The 23,388-nt window shown below is 29.2% G+C and overlaps 1 protein-coding gene across 2 annotated transcripts in view; it reads right to left on the bottom strand.

Annotated features, from left to right (window-relative positions):
- LOC136977992 (zinc finger CCCH domain-containing protein 11A-like) overlaps positions 1-23,388 on the bottom strand; it is a 34,198-nt gene that overhangs the window by 1,989 nt on the left and 8,821 nt on the right. The window contains exons 3-12 of one of the 2 annotated variants that reach the window (XM_067273619.1): positions 16,805-16,900; positions 14,573-14,692; positions 10,949-11,078; positions 9,727-9,879; positions 9,532-9,660; positions 5,533-5,631; positions 5,401-5,457; positions 4,872-4,946; positions 4,710-4,775; positions 3,148-3,186 (exon numbers count right to left, since the gene is read on the bottom strand). In XM_067273619.1, coding sequence (XP_067129720.1) covers positions 3,148-3,186; positions 4,710-4,775; positions 4,872-4,946; positions 5,401-5,457; positions 5,533-5,631; positions 9,532-9,660; positions 9,727-9,879; positions 10,949-11,078; positions 14,573-14,692; positions 16,805-16,864 — 928 coding nt within the window. In that variant the 5' untranslated portion in view covers positions 16,865-16,900. The remainder of the gene's footprint in view (positions 1-3,147; positions 3,187-4,709; positions 4,776-4,871; positions 4,947-5,400; positions 5,458-5,532; positions 5,632-9,531; positions 9,661-9,726; positions 9,880-10,948; positions 11,079-14,572; positions 14,693-16,804; positions 16,901-23,388) is intronic. The other variant, XM_067273618.1, reaches the window with a different exon arrangement.

A 23,388-nucleotide genomic window follows, 5' to 3' on the forward strand; every position in this document is an offset into this window, starting at 1 on the left:
AAAACAGAAAATTCACATAAATTAATCCATTTCCAGACCCCAAACAATACCAATTTTGATAAACTTTTTGATTTGGACTTCAAACAATTTGGAGTTTGAATGTCCTTCAGGAATGAACTAAGTTTGAAGTACGAGGCACCACTGTACTTCAAAATCAAGATATAAACTGCAATAAATCAAAAAGAACTACAGGAATAATTTGATACCAAATTCCAATTATTGCACTCCAAATTCAATTATCGCAGCAGCAAGATGTAGCCCACTACATATGCAACCATAATTACATTTGAGTCACCACTCTCCAGATAGTGTTTTGTTTTTATCCAACAGTACCTGTCCACCTTTGCCTGAAATACATACGGCAGGGGCAAATCCTGACCAAAATTTTTGGGCATGCTGAAAGGTATGATAAGAATAATAGGCCTATTTCTAGCACTAAACAATAGGAAGAAACATTAGTTGATGTAAATGAAAAAGTATAGACTATTGTAAAGCAAAAACTTAATTGAATGATGTATAAATGATGATGATATCCAACTTTTCAGTCTTGTGGGATATCTGTCACCAATATATATATAAAAGTAAAAAAGATGATTAAAATTTACAGAGGTATTACTGTTACATGTCCATTCAGCAGGATATATGGAAAATTATTAAAACATTACCTAGAAGAGGAATACAAAGACATGGAAAATGAGGAACAAGCAGGTTTTAGGAGTGGAAGATCCACACTTGATCATATTTTCTGTGTTAGACAAATAATTGAGAAAATAGTTGCTAAAAATCAAACTCCACATTTATAATTTATTGACTTAGAAAAGGCATACGATAGTAAACCAATTAAAAACTTATGGCAAGTATTGGATACAAACAATAAATAGGAAAATATAATTTTATTATTATTATTTATCATCATAACTCTATTGTTAAAATTAAAACAGCAACAAGATTATCTGAAGAATTTCTAGTTACTAAAGGTTTATGCCAAGGCTGCTGTATTTCCCCAAAATTATTTAAAATTTATATTCAAAAGGCTATGAAAATATGGAAGAGAAAATGCAGTGGTATGGATCTAATGGTTGGAGACAATACTGTATACAGGGCGTATCAGTACAGCGGTTACAAACTTTTAGGAGAGATAAGAGTACACCTAGATGATGGGAAATCACATAGCAATGCATGGTTTGAAACGCTTTCCCGGCATGGTAGTGATGACACAAAACACAAGAAAGGGAGGACATGAACAGGGCGAGAAAACATGTTTATTGTTCTTGGTACAGGAAAAATGCTGGGACGTCTTTGACTGGTGTACGCGATAGATGTCGCTACACCAGAAAATGTAAATAGGAAGGCAGAGGTTCAAGACTAATGACGATCTTCAAAACAACGTTAAGGCCCATCCCAAGTCACTGGCGACATTCTAAGAAGAGGGGATTGCAAAGCTCATCCACAGATATGACAAATGCCCCAATGTTCATGGTGATTATGTCAAAAAGTATCATGTTTGTACCTAACTTTTGGTAATGAATTCATTTTGTTATTTACACTTGTCTTTGTTTTATAGATTATTGGAGGTTGAAAAAAAAAACCACCTATGTATTATCTACTTACAAACTTTTACAACCAATTCAGTCCCACTTTGAGTCCACCCAATATATTTACAAAGTTAACACTACTGCTTTTTTGCTTGCTGTACTGCCATGCAAAAACTCTTAACATAAAATTCAATTAACATCCCATTCTCTGTGAATGTTAAAAGGCGCAACTTGAATGTGATTTTGATTTAACTTCAATTTTAAAGAACAATTTTTTTAACATAATTTAGACTTCTCTTTTGTTGTTTATCTGGAGCAAAGCAGTTTGAATAATTAAAAATGAACATATAATAATCAAGGTAAATGTTAAAATGAGATTCCAGTGTAAATATACAGGGTGTCCCATAAATTTGTAAATAGTTTAAAAATTCATAAAAGTTGAAAGAATTGGTATGTTTGAATGCAGTTTACGTAAAAGTTATTCTCAAGAAGGGGGATATTTTTGGGTAGAGGAAAAGAAAATAGTTCAAATTTTTGTCGATAGAGGGCACTGAATGCAAGGGGGGAAATCACTGGAATTGTGCAAATCTGAGTCATATAAAATGCAGGGTGTACAATTAACATCTCATTTCTGAAATTTCCTGTTACTGGTGCTGACATACGATTTTCATTATGATATTGATGATGTTGGATAAAACACCATTGATGAAGTTGTTTTATCTCAGCCATGAATTGCCAGCTGAAACTTTACGAAGGTTTTGGACACAGAAGAGAATGAAGAACGGTTCAGGTCCAATCACTCCTGCCGGATTGATTTCCTAGTACAATGTTTCAAAGAAATGGGAAGTTTGTGTAATTGCCCATGCAATGGTGCACCACGTTTAGGTACTAATTAATGCAGGTGCTGGCAGGTCCGTACCTCCGATGTGGCTTTGCAAATGGAAACCAATCCGGCAGAAGTGATTGGACCTGAACCTTCATTCTCTTCTGTGTCCTAAACCTTCGTAAAATTTCAGCTGGCGATTTGTGGCTGAAATAAAACAACTTCACCAGTAGTGCTTTTTCCACCAAGGTCAACATCATAATGAAAACCATATGTCAGCACCAGTAACAGAAATTTCAGAAATGAGCTGTTAATTGTACACCCTGCATTTTATATGACTCAGATTTGCACAATTTCAGTGATTTTCTTGCATTCAGCACCCTCTATCGACAAAAATTTGAACTATTTTCTTTTCCTCTACCAAAAATATCCCCCTTCTTGAGAATAACTTTTACGCAAACCGCATCCAAACTAAAAATTCATAAAAGTTGAAAGAATTGGTATAACTATTTACAAATTTATGGGACACCCTGTATTATATAGTACAATTGTAAAGTTGCTCTGCAATGGGCTATGCTCATGTAGGTTGGCTAATTATTGATGTCATTCAACACCTTAAACATCATCTGAGTAAAACTGCCTCAGTTCCATCTTATTCTCATCATGCTCACCATAGAGAATGGAAAATAATATTTCCAGCACCTCATGCAGGGGTTGCTCTGAAAAATTTAAAAATATTGCCACTATTTTGCCAATTTTAAATTATTTATTGCCATCAGTTTTAGGAACTAATTAATGCAGGTGCTGGTAGCCTTATCAGTTTGGTGTCTGGAAAGCAAAAGTAACACATTAAGGAGAGGGTCAGACATTCGGCTCTGATTCAAACAAAACTTGGTAAGCACAGAGCCCTAAACACAAACAGCTCCTTGTACAAATAATAGGACCCATTTTTCAAGTGTGTCCAAAAAATGGGCCTCTGAAAATTTAGTGTTTAGCTTATAAGTATGGAAGTTTCACATCCCTGAGAGGAGATAGCCAAGTGAATAAGAGATGCTAGGTACCAGAAGTTTGTTTTTAAGGCTGTGTGCTCACCAAGTTTCATTTGAATTGGAGACCTGAATGTCTGTCCTTGTTAGCAATAGGAATCATTTTTGAATAATTTTTTAATTAATAATTCCAAATAACACATTTCATAACGATGTTTAAACAGTATTTCACAAATTCTGTCACCTCAAAATTTTTATTTTAGTCAAGTGAAAAAAGTCACCCCAAAAAATTCCCCAAATTTTCTGTCAGTCAATAAAAAAATCCCCAATCTGGAAATGTTGGATGGCATTGCACAAAACTGCCTTCAGTTCTCAATGTCACTTCCTACTTTTTCTCCCCTGAACTTGCCATGTGACGTCATGACATTGCTAGGTATGTGGTGCATAGTACTCTCATTACATGGAAGTTTGACATTTTGCTGTTTTTGCTGAAGTGTGATTTGTTGTTCAATTTCATGCTAAATGTGGAAACAAGTGGACAAGGATTTTCATCACCAGTATTATATCTTTATCACAGCTTTAATAAAAATATTGCCAAATGGCAATTTTGAAACTATGTAGCACACCCCTGTTCATGTAATAAAGTCAAAGATGAATTTCCTGTGTGAATCTGAGGAACCATGTAAGAGTGAATATTTCAAAACAGAGTGCACATCAAATGTGAGTTTATTAAAATCCATGGTTATTCTCTTTTGACACACAACCTGTGTGTGATGTCATTACTTCAATCCCGGAAGCTCCTCTCATTCCCTGCCCACTGTAAAGTGACTTTATGATTGCACTGTATAACAAATTTAGTATGTATTTTTAACATATCACTTAAACCACCCATCAAGCAATTCTCTTATGTAAAAATCTTACATATTTCACTTTGACATTCATGATTTTCTAATGTATTTATTTGTAATAATATGCAGCTAATGCAATAATTTTAATTTTCAATAATTCTAATTTATTTTAGTTAAAAGAATGAGAAAGACTGTTTAATATGTTAAGAAATGAAAATCAAATACATTTCTAAACAATTTTTTAATGTTTGTCAACAGCTTCTCTCATCAAATCATTAATTTTATATAATATACTACTATATCATATAAAATATTTAACCCAATAAAAATTTTACAAAATTCTTACAATTACGATGGCAAGTAAAAGATTGGTTTATAATCTTTATATAAATGTGATTGTAATGACTCACATTAGGAAGACTGATATTAAGAACCATTTTGTCAGAAGGATCAATTTGCTTTTATAAGAATTTTGTAAACTGTAAATCTTAAAATATTCTAACACTTATATACTTACTTGGAATTGACTTACGATTTTGTTTTAGCCTAAGAATTCTCTTCTTTGGAACAGTGTTTTCATTATCTAAAGAAATGTCAATAAAATTATTTTATTTTTTATTTTATAATATTAATTTATAATTACTTGATAAACTATCATAAAATTGTTATTTGAACTTACTTTGTGCAATACTTGAATTGTGTTTTCGTTTGAGACGATTCCTTAAATCTTGTGAATCAAATGTTTGAACTGAAACTAAGAGAAAAACAGGATTAAATTTTTTTTTAAATCTGCATATTTAGAATAGTATTATTTTTGCTACTAATTTCATCTGTTGAAATAACAGAGATTTACTATTAATCATTTGTTAATTGTATTAATTGCTCCTCCACTAATTAATTGTCACTTAATTTAATTCTGCAACAACTGGATTAATTTATAAAATAATCATTCTACTGAAAAACTTATTTATTGCTTTTTAAATTAAAAATTATTAAATTATGTAAAAATGGTATTTAAAAACAAATTGTAAGTAATATAGTTAATTATATCAACTGTAGCCGACCATGCTTCCATTGATCCAAAATGATCAATTTCAAACTTTCCATAATTTTGTTCATACTAATTGTTAATGAAGTCAAACAACTACAAGCAACTGAAACTTCAGTGAAATCTTTTTGTAACAAAATTCTTATAGAAGAAAACATACCTTTTAATGACTCATCTGCTGAAACAGATATATTTCCACTTGCAACAGTCTGATCGTCTGATAAGAAAGTTTTTAAAGTTTATTCAAGTTATTTAAAATAACTGATACAAGTAGAAAAGGAAATGTTTTTACCTGTATTATATATATGGGATGATTCCCTATGCAACAACTTCTCCAGTCTGATTTGTTCTAAAGTTTTTATTCCAAGATCATTATCTTGTTTGGCTACATCTACAAATATATAACAATTTTATTTTTATTATGATGATTAAGAGTCAAGTAATGCACAAAAGTAAATTTAGTTTTCCATTATATATTATAAAAATCCACATTATTAATTTTTAATTCAAATAATTTTCCTAGAGTTTTATCTATCTACAATGCACACAAATTTAAAATATGCTTGATTGAAAAACATAAGAACCGAAGTCATCAGTATAGTAATTTTTCAATTTGCTGTTCTTTTGTTTTTATTTATATAAATCATTTGAGACCAAATATTTTTAACTATACAACTAGAGATTTTTATTATAATTTCAATTATAAAAACAATAATATATTGCTAGTAAAAAGAACATTGAAGTATGAGGTACAACTATACTATTATATTAAAATATTCAAACACTATATATTTGACAAAAATTCACTTTAAAGTTTGAACTGCACGCACAATGGAAAAAAATGTGTTCAAAGTGTAAATACAATCTGTTATGCACCCAAGTTGTGTCTCATTTCCATGCTATGATTGTATATTTTCAATGCATAGTTTTTGATGTATTTGGTTATATATATTGTGTGTTATTTGTTAATTTTTATCAATTTCTCCCAGCAAAGTTTCTTCTTCAACAGCTTTCGAGTGCCCAGTATATTCTGTATCCTTTAGTTCAACATTCCTTGAACAGAACTTTTTAAATCACATATGACATGTTTGAAGTTTATGAGCATCTTCCCCATACACATTAAAAATCTTTTTTTACTGTTTGTACAGCATTATATCTTTTCCGAAACTCAAAGCATATGCCTGATATGCTTTTTTATCCGAAGATATTTTAACTTGATTTTATTCAAACAAAATGCAAAGTAAAAAGTTTAAAATAAGCTTCTAAACAAAGAACACAATCTCACATTAACAATAAACACAATAAACATTTCATAACTGTTATAATTAAATCACACATCTATGTTAAGTAATGACAACTGTTAAAAATGTACAAAAACGTTCTGTTCAATAGACTATAACCCTTATTTATTAATCATGGTATCTGAGAAATGTATGGAAACAACAAAGTGTAAGAGGAAGGTTGTAATTTCTACAACTGAGATGAAAAAGGAACTTACTGCAAAACATGAAAGCATACATGTGTGGCAAATCTGGTGTCCATGTTTAGTTGCCAAATTCAAGTCTATTGAAAACTAAGTAGTCTAAATGCAGTTTTTGTTTTATTAAACAGTATTTATATATTTTATTTATTGTTTTCACGTTTTATTATTAGGGCATTTATTTGTTACTTTTACATAAAATAGAAAATACACATAATTTAAAGTTTATTCAGTTAGGCATTGTTTAGGGTTAGTCTGAAAATGGATTAATTCACTTTCCATTATTTCTAATGGTAAAAATTGATTTGGACTTTAAATGGCCTCCTGAAATGAATTAAATTTTAAGTACAAAGCACCAATGTATATTAAAGTGCAGGTATCCCTTGCTTAATGTGTGAAATTAATTGTGACAATCCCTTTATATCACATCAACCCATAAGTAATGTTGTTTTTTGAATGTACTAGTACATATAATCAATGCCATACGTTGGGTGAATTATGTACTGTACTACCATCAAGGTTTTGATACTTGTGCCTGATAGAACAGTTAATTGTGTGCATGTGCACAGAACATGATTAGTTCACAACAATTTGTGTGTCAGTGAAATGTGTTTAAACATGGCAATGTCTGAAAAACACATACAACATGTTATCTTTATGAGTTTCATCAGGGACATTCAGCAACCTTAGCAACACAAAACATTAATGCTGTATATAAGCAAAGATGATTTTAAAAATTTTAGGAGGAAAAACCAGCCTTACTGATATGCCATGAGAAGGAAGACCTGTTCAACTGGACAATGACCTTCTGCAAGCAGTTGTTGAGAATCCACTGCAAATGGTTGAAGAATTGCCACAGAACCCCATTCAACCATTCACTGAAATTTGCAGGACCTTGATTGTGTTCAAACTGGGAAAATGGATACCCCATGAGTTGACACCTGAGCAGAAACAGCAGCATATAAAGGTTTGCAGTTCTCCATTGACCCATCACAGAAGAGAGCCATTTTTGGACAGAATGATAACAGAAGACAAAAAATAGATCTTGTACCACAATGTTAAATGCAAATGTCAGTGGGTTGCCTAAAGATGGTATGGTGGGCACAGTGGCAAAACAAGATCTCCACCCACAGAAAGTGGTGATATGTGTTTGATGGTATATGCATGGTTTCATCCATTTTGAATTGTTGCCACTGAACCAGAACAATCACAGTGAATGTGTATTGTCAGCAGTTGAAACAGCTATGGGTTGCATTGTTGGAGAAATGCTTTGCACTGGTCAATCATAAAGATGTGCTGATACATGGAGATAATGCCCACTCATACATGGCAAGGATGACCTGCATGAAATTACATGAATTTAAATGGGAGAAAATACCCAGACTCCTTATTTGCCAGACCTTGCACCAACAGATTTCTATCTGTTTTGCGGTCTCCAAAACCATCTTGATGGGAAAACACTGCAAAATGTAAAGGATGTGTGGTAAACAGTGTGTGAGTTTTTTACATCAAAATCCAAAGGGATTCAAAACTGGTTGACAGATGACAGAGGGTTGTGGCATCAGATGATGATTATTATAATGACTGAGGATTGTGTTCCAGGAATGTTTGCATTCTTTCATTGTGATAAAAAATGACATTACTTATGGGATGTCCTGATATATATGGCAGAAGTTTTAATTAACACGGCTTTAACAGCTGCCTTTACTTAACATATGTTAAGTATTTGTACCAACACTTTATTTGTTGAGATATGATTTTCTCGGCAAATAAAGTGTTAGTGAATTTGTTGAAGGTGATTTCCAATAGAGATATGCAGTTTAATTGTGACAATTGTGAAATTTAACACATTACTGCTAATATAATATTGTATTCTCTGTTTAGAAGCTTAGTTTAAAACTATTTCACATTTGTTTGTGTAAAATCATATAAAAATGTCTGCAGATAAAAACATATTGTACATAATATGCCTGTCATTCATTTTAAGTTTCATAAAGGATATAATGCTATACAAACAGTAAAAAATTCTCTTAATGTGTATGGGGAAAATGGTCCTAAACTTCACTTATCAAATGTGGTTCTGAAAGTTTCATTCAGGAAATTTTGAACTAAAGGATGCAAAACATACAGGGTATCCAAAAACTGTTGAAGAGAAATTTCAGGAAAAAATTGATAAAAATGAATGAACAACAACTTGTGAACTTGTAAAAATTGTTAATGTATCACCAACATGATCTGACAAACTGGAAAATTTTGTGTGACAAAGATTTCATTTTATTTTTAAGATTTCAGCAGCTTTAAGATTTCATTTTGTTTTTAAATATGTAATCCATTTTTATCATTGGAAACTTTTTATGGATGACAAAATTAAAAATAAAAATATTTGTTATTAACTGAAAATTTGTACTAGGGGATTGTGATTGTTTGGACAAGAACTGACGTATCACTGTATTTGATTAATCTGATTTTGATATATACAATAGTATCAAGAAATTAATTAATCACACTAATCAAAGGATACCTGTATACAGTTCAAACAACATAACTGCTGATAGAAAATATGTAATATTAATCATTACAATATAAATAATTGGTAGACAATTATTAATATTTTATGATGTATACAATTAAAAAATACAGTACTATAAATGTCTATTAGAAAAGATATATGTTTTAAGTAAGACTAATTATATCTGTTCATAATTTATTGATACACTATATTCAAAATTTAATTTCAATAAATAATAAATGAAGTAAATAGTAAATTATCAATGTCAGAAAAACTTAAGTAAATGTAAACTAGAAACATACTTTTAGAACTTTTGGAAGTAATTTTCTTCACTGGTGTTTGATTATTATTGGTAATCTGTCGCAAACTTTGACAATTAACTGGAGAACTGAATTTCACTGGAATACTAACTGTACTTTCAGTATCAGATTCTGAAATAATTTAATAAAATTAGTGAAGCTTTTACTCACTAAAACTTAATGAAAAAATTTGCATACCTTCATCAATACTAACAACAACAGGTTCAATTACTTGTGAAATAGAATTATTATCAGTTAACTCAGCATCATTTGACAATAATAATTCTGTTGATTTCACTTCTTTTATTTCTGGTGTCATATTTTCTGGTTTGTCTGCAACTGGTAGTATTACTAAAAATATTAAAGTTTTTAACATAATTACATCTTAACATACTATTAATATTTTGGTATATTACATAATTTAATTTTCTAAAATAATTTTGCTATGTTCACTTAAAAATTGAATATATAATTTAAAAACAAAAAAATTTTTATTTACATATATTGGTTTTTTAATTTGTTGTAAATTACTATTTCTCAATCTTTTAAAACTTTCCTCCATGATTACTATTATTACATTTACTTTTTTTACCAAGCTATGTTTAATTTGGTTTTTTACAAAAAATGTACAAAAATATGTAATGTCTTACCTGAATAATAAATATAATATTGTTAAGTACTCTTCTTAACTTAATTAGTAAATGTAGAATATTTTTGATAAAAATAATAAAGGAAAATTAATTATTTCATGTCAAATTACTTATCTTCCATATTTATGGAAGATAAGTAATTTGAAATTATTCATTTTTAATAGCCTGGTTTACTCGATTTTGATGTCAAGATTTTACTTTCCTGACTCTGTTATATATAACAGAGAGAAAGTATGATGATTGATCAAAAATTGACCCCCCAAAGATTTTTACATTTTTGGAGTCAGGGGACCTTGAAATGTCAAGAAATGCAAAAAAAGTTGGGAGTTTTTTCTGTATATATGTGGGTGTTAGCATAGGTGAAAAAGAAAGTGGGTTTTGAGTTGTATATCTAGTACGGTCAGACTTAATGATGATTTTACTTGTTATTAGCATTTACAATTTTTTATAAAACCCGTAGAACAACAAATTTCAAAATCTGGTATTTGGTTTAGTTAGTGTATTTAGTTGTTTTTACATTTTTAATATAATATTTTGTTAAATTTCAAATTTTTCATCCTTTTTAATTTCAGTAAAATGCTAAAATAGTTTTTGTTTCAGTTCCAATGAATAACTTGTTTGCATTAAGCAAATAAGTTACTCATTGGAGTTATACAGATAAGAAAACATAGTTGAATAATTTCTTTTACAGAAACTATGCCTATGCAATTTTTTAAAGTAATGTTAGTCAAATCTTGAAGAATTATAAGAAAACTGATTAATATACTTACAATTTGCAGAATTCTCCCCCCATTGGGCATTTATCTGATTCCGAGGTTTAGTGTGGAAAAAAACACAATGTGGTTTACGACAACCACCAGGTTGATTTTCCCAATAGCATGGAATTTCATGGCGATATTTCTAAAATTACAGGGAGATAAAAAGTTAAAAAATGAATTGTTTTAATGGTGAAGTTAAAGAATTAACTAAATTTATACTTAAATACACATGCTCCTCTACTTATGAACAGGTTAGGTTCATAAGGTTTTGTTGTAAGTTGAAAATTAATCTAGAAATTACATTTCTACACGGAATAGCCACGTATTGTTAATGTTTGATCCTTTAATGTACTTAATAGAATACATTACACTCGTTTACTTGCTCTCTACTGCTTAGTAGCAGGTGTTTTGAACATAGTCTTTTCACATAATGTACTTAGTTTTATCATGTCAAGTTTAGTTTCCATGGTTATTGAACCCTACTTCTTACATTCATCACCATTGTTAGATTTACTTCTATGTTTTGAACACATTTTTGAAGCACTAATCATTAAAGTTTATAAAAATTGCAAACAATAGCAAAAAATGCCATTACTCCAACATTACAAACTTCAATGTCACCTCACCAGTGGTGATGGAATGTCAGAATTCACACAAAACTAAGAAATGACAATACGCAATAGAAATAAATTCACAATATTTATTTATTACTGGCCAAAGGCTGACTTTGATGCCACTCCAAGACTGGCAAGAGAAGTTCAGAATCCACACAAAATTTAAATTTTAAACATATTGTCAAATTGTTCATAAATATGAAAGTTTGTAAATTGAATGTTCATAAGTAGGGAGAGCTGTATTCTCAAATATTTATATAATTATATTATTCACATAAAAATTGAATATTCTCAAAATTAACACTAAATATGTAGTCTAATTATTTGTGCTAAATTATTCAGTAATAATTTTAGATTGAAGGGGAAGAAAAGAATCTGCCCAGAGCAGGACTTATACCTGCAACTCCCACTTGCGTTACCGATTACACTACCCAGACCTCCAAGTAGAAATAATTATAATTTAATTATTAAATTTAATACGAGATGGTGCCTAATGCCTCCCTCTTTGGTCAAATTTATCAGTAATTTATAATTATTGTAGCGAATATTTAGCCTGATGTCATACAGCAGTTTTTGTAGCTTTAAAAAGTCTGTTTATATTTTATAAAAATAGAAATAAAATGTGTCTGCTATTTTTTCTTGTAGTACTGTAAAGCATCGATTATCCGAATACCAATCAACCAGAACATTGGTTAACCAAAAGCATTCCAATTGGCAAATTCAAATTTCACTAGTGCTGTGGTGCTGCAATATTTGGTTATGTCTTGGGCTACTTCAATATTTTTGTTGATGTGCGTGTTTTAGCTGGCAATACTGGTGTAACGATGAGAACTGGCACATATTTAAGGATGCGCCAGTATTTAAACAAGGCTTTTTCTCCCATTGTGAGTGGTGAGCTTTGCTTGTTTTGTGTGGTTTTTCTGAAGGCTGTGTGTCAAGACATGTGTTGTGCTGAATCAGACTTCCAAAATATAATTTTTTTCTGTTTTTATATTTTTCAATATATTTATTTTGTATATAATCTCTCTATTCACCGGAACTTGTAATAATAAAAGAAACCCTTCTAACCTTTTTTTACCCGGTGTGGTTCTATTTTTAGAATCGCTTCGTTCTATTTACAGATTAGCAAACGTTTTCACAGCCCCTCCTGGGCTCTTCTTCAGGCTTCGTCGAATAGGCCGTTAACATTTGAAAAATATTCAATGTTAACGGCCTATTCGACGAAGCCTGAAGAAGAGCCCAGGAGGGGCTGTGAAAACGTTTGCTAATCTGTAAATAGAACGAAGCGATTCTAAAAATAGAACCACACCGGGTAAAAAAGGTTAGAAGGGTTTCTTTTATTATTTTAATATTTATTTTGTTTTTGCAAAATAAAGAAATAACTTTTAACCATACAATAGCCACAATTATTATTTTAAAAAATTTTCATTAGGCTTAACATCGACGAAAATTCAACACAAAGCGACATGCAACGTTGAAAAATTTCAATACGAGACAGGTTGATATATTTTTTCACACATGATCAGTTATCCGAACAACCCCAGTCCCGAACTGTTTTGGATAATCGATGCTCTACTGTATTTACATTTCAAAACAAAAGAAGAAACAAATTGCTGTTTATACTTTATTAAAGAAAATATAGTATTTTCTATAATAAAGTAAATAAAAGAGTGGGGACAAACATTTCATAACCAGATCTTGCTGACTTAGTTTCAAGTCTACAATCTTATGATAGAATGTTTAGTCCTAGGGGAAAAAAAACATTTAATTTCAACTAAATCTTGGGAGACTATTAATTTTAGCATTACTATTCTTGTTATTTCTTATGGAGTTGTGCTATTTGCTTAAATGTTTGTCACTAACCTTTTTATTTTAATAGCAGATAAGATGATGTTTTGAACAAATTTATCATTTCATTTGAATACTCAAATTAAATATTTTAACTGAATGAAAATGACAAATAAAAAATAAAGTGAAAATGTTTTGATATTTAAAAATCAGAATAAATTGAAATAAAACAAAATTATATATATATATATAAGGTTGTAACAAATTCTGTCCAAAAATATTGAAAATTTTATTGAATTTTTTTACAAAACACAAAACATTTATTTTTCAATCATTGATGTATTATTCCTTATTAGATATAACCTCACACCACCTTTCAAAGAATATTTTGATACCTTGATTAAAAAATTTTCTTGGCTTAGAATCAAAACAAGCCAACACTGCATTTTTGAGATCCATCAATATAATTTTTTAAGTTCAAAAATAAATGTAATCTGAAGAAGCAAAGTCTGGGCAATATGGGAATGTATCATTTTTTCCCAGCCAAATTTTTAAGTGTTTTAAAGATAATAAGAATCATGTGTGATGGCATTATCTTACTGAAACAGGCCTATTGACCAGTACTGGACATTTTTCTCTAGGGCTTTCATCTGTCTAATTTTTCAAAATAAATGAGCTTTGATGGTTTCATTCCTTCCCGACAGCTCAAAATACATCATACTCAGATATCCCACCAAACACTGAGCAATGTCTTTATTAGATGAAGACTAGCTTATGGCTGAGGTGCCACTTTATCTCAGAGACTGTGTCAAAAAATATAAGAATGGATACAACATAAGCTCATTTATTAAATATCATCATTGATGATGATATTTAATATTCTTAGATTTTATCCATTTTTCATCTCCAGTAAAACTTTGATCCAAGAATGGAGCTTGGAGGTAACATGAGTACAATGAAATTCATAGAGTTATACAATATTCAAGCTGTGATGGCAATAGGGCATGTAACATCCATTTTCTCAGCTGTCTCAAATACTGTTGAATGGTCATATACTGTTGAACTTGCACAAGAACTTATGTCCAGTTCTTGTGCAAGTTCTTGTTGAAGGGTTTATTTTTCACTAGTTTTCAGTTCATTGGACCAAATTTATGTTACAACCTGATATAACTAAAATATACATCATTTATAATGGTTATTAAAAATGATTTTTATAACTTTTTAAATTACTCACTCTGTTCTCCATGTGACGAAATTTGCAATTTGTACGTGAACAATAGCCCTCTCTCCAAGATGTACATACTGTTTCTGTACCTAATGCTGCTTCACAGTGACGAAAAGGGCATTTATTTCCCTAAAGCACATGAGAGCAAAATTATATTAAACTAATATTTATAAAATATATAAATCTTATTCTCTTAATATAACAATTTATTTAAAAATAATATTGAAAAATATTTAATTTTTCTTAAAAATTATGTCTCCAACTATATTTCTTATAAAAAGTTTGTCATTATGCTAAAGAATTACTGTTAAAAGTACATTCTGATTATAACCCACATCAATTATAAGTAATATCCAAAAATTTCAAAACAGCCTAGTTTTGAAAAGTATAAAATGTGAACAACCTATTTTACTACAAACATTTTACAATGTACCTGTATTTAAAATGCAATTGTTATTAAATTCTATACAATATTGTCTACAGCAGGATCTAGTAAAATGAATAAAATTTGGAGTATACATTCTCTAAAAATAATTTTGGAAAAATTCTTTGAGAAACATCATTATTATAAATTGACTTCACACAGAACAGACTCAATCAACCCACTGTCTGATTATTGAAGATCGTATAACTTTGTTTTTAGTGTATCAACTACAAGATACTTTTCTAGTTTTACAATCATTAATTTGTAGTAATCACAGTTTAAGTAATTATGTATGCCTAAATAAGAGTTATATTTCCAAAATAAATTCATAATCAATTTATCAAATTTGTCTATCACATGTCAGATAATAAAATAAATTTTACAAAATTTTCAAATATTATTTCTTTAAAACATTAAAGTTTGCATTTTTTACATTAAGAAGTTATTTGTACATATTGTATATATGCAGAATTTATTTTTAATAATAAAAATTCTCCATTTTTTTTACTCAACATAAATTTGGAGAGTAAGTTACATTTTGGTATGAATATAGCAGTTAATCAGCATTTACTACAGTACAGTAATATCTGTTTTCATTGACTGTTATGGTCGGTTTCAGTTTTCATCAATTTTTTTTTTGTGAAAAATTTGTCTCAGTTTTTGTTGGTTGCCTTGGATTTCATTAACATGCCCATGTAACTTCCTGATAATTTTGCAAAAACACAGGGCGACCCACCCATTTTCCTACTCAGTGTGTCATCTTTTGGAGTGTCTAGAACAAATTAATTAGTTTTACATTGATTCATATGGAAATAATTGCCTCAGTTTTTGTTAGTTTCAATTTCACCGATTGTTTTTGGACAGATTATCAATGAAAACTGAGGTATCACTGTATACAGGAAGCTGTAGTTTAAAGATTCTAGTAATTCTAGGACCATGATTACAAACAATTTAATTCTGAAAAACTAATTGCTTATAAAATATAACTAACTTGATTCAATTCAAAATTGAGCATGATCTACTTTGCTTGTAAGTAGCAGACCTGCTTGTGTGCTATGCAAGATGCTAAGAACTGAGTCAGTTACGTAATTGACTTAAAACTGACATAATTAGTACATAAATAACATCTATGTTCATCAGCTAACAGGATTCTTAAATTAAAAGTGCTTGGGCATTATGCACATCATTTTCCTCTGCTCCCATCTGCTTGCATCCTATTTTCAGGTGATCAATGTAACTAACCTAACCTATTTGTAATAACTAGGATTGCCAACTGTCCTATTTTGAACCAAACTGTCTGGATCTATGGATCTTCTCTAGTGTCCAACTGAGAAATCAAACCAAATACCAGCAATTTTTATATACATCAAGACTGCGGGTCTGGCTGAACGAACTAAGAACTTAAGAAAAGCCCTCTTAATGCCCACAATGTAAAGTGGAAAAAAATATACATTTATTTATACATACTTATACATTTATATTTCTGAGATCAATGATAAGAATGAAATACTAAAAAATTTAGTATATAAATACTCTCTTACTAATGCAATTATTGAAGTTTTTAAAAAGTTCTATAATTGCATTAGTAAGAGAATAGTAATGATAAACTGTTGAGTAAAAACAATTTACAAAGATCACTATACAAATTACACAACATAAAAGATTAACACATAAATTACGTAAACAACAAAATAAATCTTTTTAAAGACTTCTTTATCTTTTGTAGTAAAATCATTCTGTTTAAACAAAAATTGCAGAATAAACATCAATTTCATACCATTATGAGAACATTTATGTATAAAATTATGTCGACATACCCTTGTACATGTAGAATAAAAATAAAAATAGCAGTCATCATTGCTTCGGTCAGTAGACATTCTTCTTAACTTCTATCACTTTGATTATCAGTTTTTCTACAGTAATTTAAAAAATTGTATATTATTATAAAGTTACAAAATTCAATCTACAAATTTATTTATTTACATATAATAATTCTATATGCTAATTAATTTAAGTTAATATTCAATACAAAAAATATTCTTAAGCTTTTTATTTTTTTTATATTATTATTATTAATCGATCATAAATCTTGATAATTAATGTTAAACAACTAGTAAACCTTAATAAATAAAAGTTCAACAGCTAATTAATTTAGAAATGTATGAAAGAACATTTGTATTGTGTATTATATTTGATAATTATTAATAGGAAAGTTTTGCCATTTGACTATTGAGCTCACAGTAATGTCAAAGAAAGCTCAATTTTGCAAAAACAAATGCAGTCTCAGGAAACATGTTTGAGGTTGCAACAATCGTTTCATTTTCCAACTAATAAGGTTTTATGAATGATAAGTTAACGACATGGTCAAAATAGAAAATTTCAATTATTGGCATTAATATATATTTTCTGTTAAAGTGGATGTAAATAATATTTTTACAACAAAAATATAATTATATATTCATTTCAAAATAAATTACACTTTTCTAAACCTTTCAGTCTTCATAATAGTCATATACAAACATCTTGAAACCTGAGATATTTGAAAAAAGCCAAACTACCAGATTACATTGGGCTACTTTTCTGTGATTATATTTAATTAATTTCTAAATAATTTAAGACTTGGGTAGCATAACTGGCAATGCATCCCCCAGTAAGTAGTTGAGAGTTTGGGTCCCACTCCGGGACAATTATTTTCTTCCAGAATATTATAAATTATTTTATTTAATTATAATTATTAAATTTAATAAGAGATGGCACCTAACACTACCCTCTAGTAACAAATTATTTAGAAATTAATTAAATATAATCATGGAAAAGTAGCCCAATGTAATCCAGTAGTTGTTTGGCTTTAAAATAGTGTTAATATTTTTTTTGATAAACTTGTAATAATATATTTTTTTGATAAGTTTATTACAGCTTATTATATCATGACATATGTAACATTTGATTTTATAGAACATTATGAGCAATTAATAATCAGTAAATATTTAAAGTAAATTTTATTACATTATGTATACATTGATAGTCATGTTAAGTGATAACAAATTGTAGTTGGAGTAAAGCACACTAGACATACTCTCAACCAACAAAAGATGAAACTTATTACAGTGAATTAATTTCATGCTTATATATCATCTCTATGAAGTTATGTCAAGTGCCAACATGTAATTAATGCAACATTTTGGGATGCACAGCCTGCAGCTGGGGGCCACATACGGCTCCCTTTATGCGGCCTGCAGAAGGTATAGACCAAATCCCTTTCTTTTAAGTGTATCTATGGATTACTCACTCCTTTGCATTATGGGTCATGTTACCTTAATGCAGTGAAACAAACCCTTTCTATGTTAAGTCTATGGAGAATCTTTTCCACTTCATTGGATGATAAAATTATTACTTACACTCCTTTTAAGTTAATATTGGCACTTTTGGGCTTGAAAGACTTGGCTTTATCCAATTAAAGTAACTGAGAATCTGACGCCTGGGAAAATTGCCGCCAAAACCATGCCCACTCGAGCTCTTTCATCAAAGTCACTGGTAAACAAACAAACTAAGTAGCTATATTTTCTGTTTTTTAGCTCTAATTTTTCTAATTTTTATGTTGACTGACTATTTAATAAAACCATTAATGTTTTATCTGAAATGTCTAGCCATAAAATTTTCCCCACAAAACTCACTTTGCTAGGTACTAGGCAAAATAAAAAAAAAAAATAAAAAAAATGTATCAAATTTGAACCGATTTTTTTATCATCTGTTAGCTAGATAAGTTTTTCCTCTCCCAAATAAGTTCAAAGTTTCAAGTATAGGACTTTTTCTCTTTCACAAAGTCATTAGCACCCAACTGTTTTATGACTTTCAGAGGTGAGAAATGAGAGCTGTTGAAGTTCTCAATGTGCAGGGCATTCAAAAGCTGTAGAGAAAAAAAATTGCAGGAAGAAATTGTTAAAAATTGATGAAAAAAAGACAATATATATAACCAAACATACAAAAATATAAAAAGCACTAAAAACGTACAAGAATAACACGAGATGTCTTGTATTTAGAGTTCAAATGCATTTTTCAGTGCATGCAAAGTTCAAACTCTGAAACATCGTTTGAATATCTATGCAAATTTTTGTCAAATTTAGCACTCAAACTCTGAAGCATTTGAAGTACAAGGTATCACTGTAATTTATTTTGCTGTTAGAATAAAAAAAAGCTATATAATTAAATATTTTTATCATCATCAAGATAATATGATAAAATTATTTTTTTAAATGATTTATGACATAGCAATTCTAATTCAAAATAAAACTTAAGAGATTATCATTAAGTATTATTTTTCACTCTAAAACAAGCTTGTGCAATCTTTCTATAGAAAAAATACAAACATCAGATTTTATGTAATGAAGCACAATGAAAATATGATTATTACAAATAACAAACCTTCAAATTTTTCTCTTACAACCTTATGACTTTTGTTCACTGGACATGAACATCAGTAAAGAATATAATTTTTATTTCCTTATACCAGATAATCCTGTATTCATATGGCACAGCAGTCATTTACAGTATCAAAAATGTAAAATTTTATTATTTTTATACAACAGTAAACTGGGTTTTTCCATTTAGTTTAGTAATGGATTTCTTTGTTTTTGTTTATATATAATATTATATATTATATGCATTTATTTATACAATGCTTATTTTTAATTTACAGTAATAGTAATCACTGCTTTCCTTGATGTTAAATAAAGGACAAAAAACTAGACTCAAGAAAAAGTAACTAACAAAAATTCTTTAAATGCAAATGGCTGCTATGTCAAAAGTCCTCTGGATTACCCAGTACTTTACTATCTACAAATCAATTAACTATTTTCAGAAAAGAAAAGGTATAATAAATTTTTTTTTAAATATTTACATTTACAATTAAAGTAATAATTTTCAATTTAACTGTAATGTTTGAATAATTGCAATGCTTGTTTCAATTGTATGTTATACATGAGTTTAGTTTTGCAGAAAATGAATTATAAAATAGCTTTCAAAAACAAAATAATAGTAAAAAGTTCATATCATCATGCAAATCAACTTCAGTTTGAAGCCCTCTTCAAACTAAAGTTTATAAACCTGGAGATGATTACTCTTCTTATCCAGGTTTACAAAATGTTACTTTACTAACATATTTGATTATATATTGAGATAAATATGCAAGAACCTGGGCTAGTGCAATTTTTTTGAATTAAAATTCTCCCAATTTAAATTTATGTATTTTATATGCCAAACTGTAATGATGATGTAAATACCATTCAAGAACTGAATGAACTTTTTACCATGGACTGTACTTCCTTCATGAGTGACATAGCTTCAGAGTGACTATTCATCTGGGGAAAATAGAGACAAAAATCACAGATTGGAGCAACAGACCATTTTACCAAAAATGGGCATTAGAATGCCAGGAGGAGGACCAGAAAATAAAAGGACAGATGACAACACGCAGAGTTTGCTGATCAACCTCCTTTAGTACAAATGTTTTCTAGCCGTGCTCTGCCAATCCCTTCGACCGAATGCTTTTCACAATGAACATTCAATAGCAACTGATCAAAGAATCCAACCTTACCCAACCCAGTGGAAACCTCTTCACTCTTCATCAAGACAATTTATGATATCAAGACTTTAATCAAGCCAATTCGACTAAACTAGGTATTTATCAACACGTCTGAGTTTGTAAACTCTCTCTCTTATGCAATTATAAACTAGACTCTCCCATTTATGTTTCATTCTTGTAAAATCGTTATGTTAAATAAATTGTTGTTAAATGTATAGTGAAATGCATTATTTCCACTGCGCAGTCTTTCGACCCCCTCCATCCTGAACTCAACCATTTATACATGTAACTGCTCGTGTGAAATTAACATATGAACCTGACAGTGGTGTCAGTCCTGACTTGGGCATTGCAAATGAGGTGCCGATCTAACAGTCACAAATGAAAATATAAGAAACTAATTATTTTTTATTAAAAACTTTCCAAATGAACAAAAATACAAAAATCAAACCATATTGAAAGCTGATTTTTGATAAAGAATTTTGACAAATGAAAAATTTAGCTTCTTTTAATAGTTTCAATACTATAAAAATAAATAAAAAAACTCATAATAGAATAATACAAATGTTTTGCTGTACAGTAGATATTATTACAAATTTAGTCTCTGTAATCCAAAAAACTTTTGGTAGACTAATCTCACAGCAATATGGTTGGCAAATTGATTTTATTTAAAACTACATCATATGCATTTCAAGTTGGTCTAATTTGTTCCAACCCCTCTTCAGTGATAAAACAAATAAACAAAAATTTTTTAGAACATGACATCAACGTATGACAATAACTAGTTTAAAAAAAGGGGGACTTACAATATACGTTGGTGTAAATTACAACATTATATTTATATTTAAATAGATGGGTGGGAGGGCAAACCTTCCTCACCTTGATTGGTATCCTAAAAATACAATTTTTGTATACATCATATTAACGTATGGCTAATTTAAATTTTTAATAAAATCATTTGCCAACTATATTGCTGTGAGATTAGTCTACCAAAAGTTTTTTGGATTACAGAGACTAAATTCGTAATAATATAGAATAATACAGTTGAGCATTGATTATCTGAAATAATCATGGCAGGACAATGTTGGATAACTGATCACACTTAATAGAGAAAGAGGAAAAAATCAATACCTTAAAAAATATTAATTTTAATTTTAGTATAATAGCAAAAATCATTAAGACCTAGAAATTTAATAAATATGAATGATTAGGAAAAAAGTAATTTATTAAAAACTAGTAGTAGTTTGTCATCACAATCTACAATATACTGATGAAACAAAACTCTGAATTCAAAATAAAAATACATAATAGTGAAATTAATAACAATAAGACAGTTCAATAGCAGGTCTATAGATCAACAACAATTGTTACTGGTATTACATAAAACTACACAATGTCTAGAATTACATTTGAATTTGATTATTTAATAAGAACAAAAACATTTTTCAAATATCAAGAACTTAATAAAAATTATTTTAATAAATACAAAATTGATGTTTTTATATATTTGACATAACTAGAATTAAAACTATTTTAAAATCAAAATATTTGAATTTAAATTAATTTAAGGTATTATCTACATAAAATATCTAAGCACATCAAATGATATATTTGATTTACAGAAAATTTAATTTGTACTTATGAAATATGTGGAGGCTAAAGATATCAATAGAACAATTAAGATTTTAAGTACAGTAAAAAATTAACCTACTTTACTTAAAAATAAGCTAAGGTTAAATACTATTTAACCTTAGCTTATTTTTTGAATAGATTAAAAAAAAGAAAACACAATAATCAGGTCAATAAATTAACAAAGTAAACTAAATATGAGGACCGTTTATTATGAAAGTGTTGTGGAGTCCATTTTTGGAAAAAATTGTAAAAACAATAATTTAGATATAATTTACTGTTAACTTTTTATTTATAGACAATTCACAGTTTGTTTTAAAATTCTTTTTAAATTTACAAAACCACTGTATTACATGAGTGATACAAGTCCATTTCCTGTAGTCTAATTAAACATTGGATAAGCCAGTGGTTTCCAAACTTTCTGTACCTCTGCCCCTCTTTCAGAAAAAAAAATTGTTGCACCCATCAATTTTCGTAACAATCTAATTTCATAAATACTATCCTTATAATTTACTTAATGGCCTACAAAACATAGCTTATTAAATAAAGTATATTGTTCACCAGGCTCCTCTTGTCGATTTTTCAGTAAATGTGGATGGCTTTTTAGCAGTTGTAACCAAGTTGTTCACAGACAAGGGTTGTGAATTAGGCATAACCGACACTGATTTGACTTTTTGTTTGTCTGTATTAAAAAATGATAATTTGGTAAAAGCTGTGCCTCACAGACTGGAAAACACTGGAATAAACTAAGAACTAAGACTCACAATGTAATACAAAAATGTACAAGTTTATTAAAAAAGATTATCTAATTTTCTATAAAACATTGATGGAGGAGGGAGAATTCATAACTAGATTTATCACAAACTAGACAAAGAAGACTGCTGAGATTTGGAACCATCACTAACATCTTTATACAGAGTTGTACAAAAGTAATGCACCAGAGGATACTTCCACGCATAGCAAGTATATATATACAGGGTTGTTGAGGTAAATCTGGAAAAGTCACCATGTAATGAAAAACAAAAATAAACCAGCTACAAGTTGCTCAACTTTCTTTGCAAAGTTTAAAATTTTGGTGGCACCATCTGTTATTGTTTTTATTAAAAAACTTTTTATATCTTTAAAATTATAAAATGGCAAAATGCTTAATTTTGAAGGTAGGGATGAGTTTTATAAAAAAATTGTAAATGCTAA

The sequence above is a fragment of the Centruroides vittatus genome, unplaced genomic scaffold (assembly GCF_030686945.1).
Source record: "Centruroides vittatus isolate TY-2023 unplaced genomic scaffold, ASM3068694v2 contig_484, whole genome shotgun sequence".
Lineage (NCBI taxonomy): Eukaryota > Metazoa > Arthropoda > Arachnida > Scorpiones > Buthidae > Centruroides > Centruroides vittatus.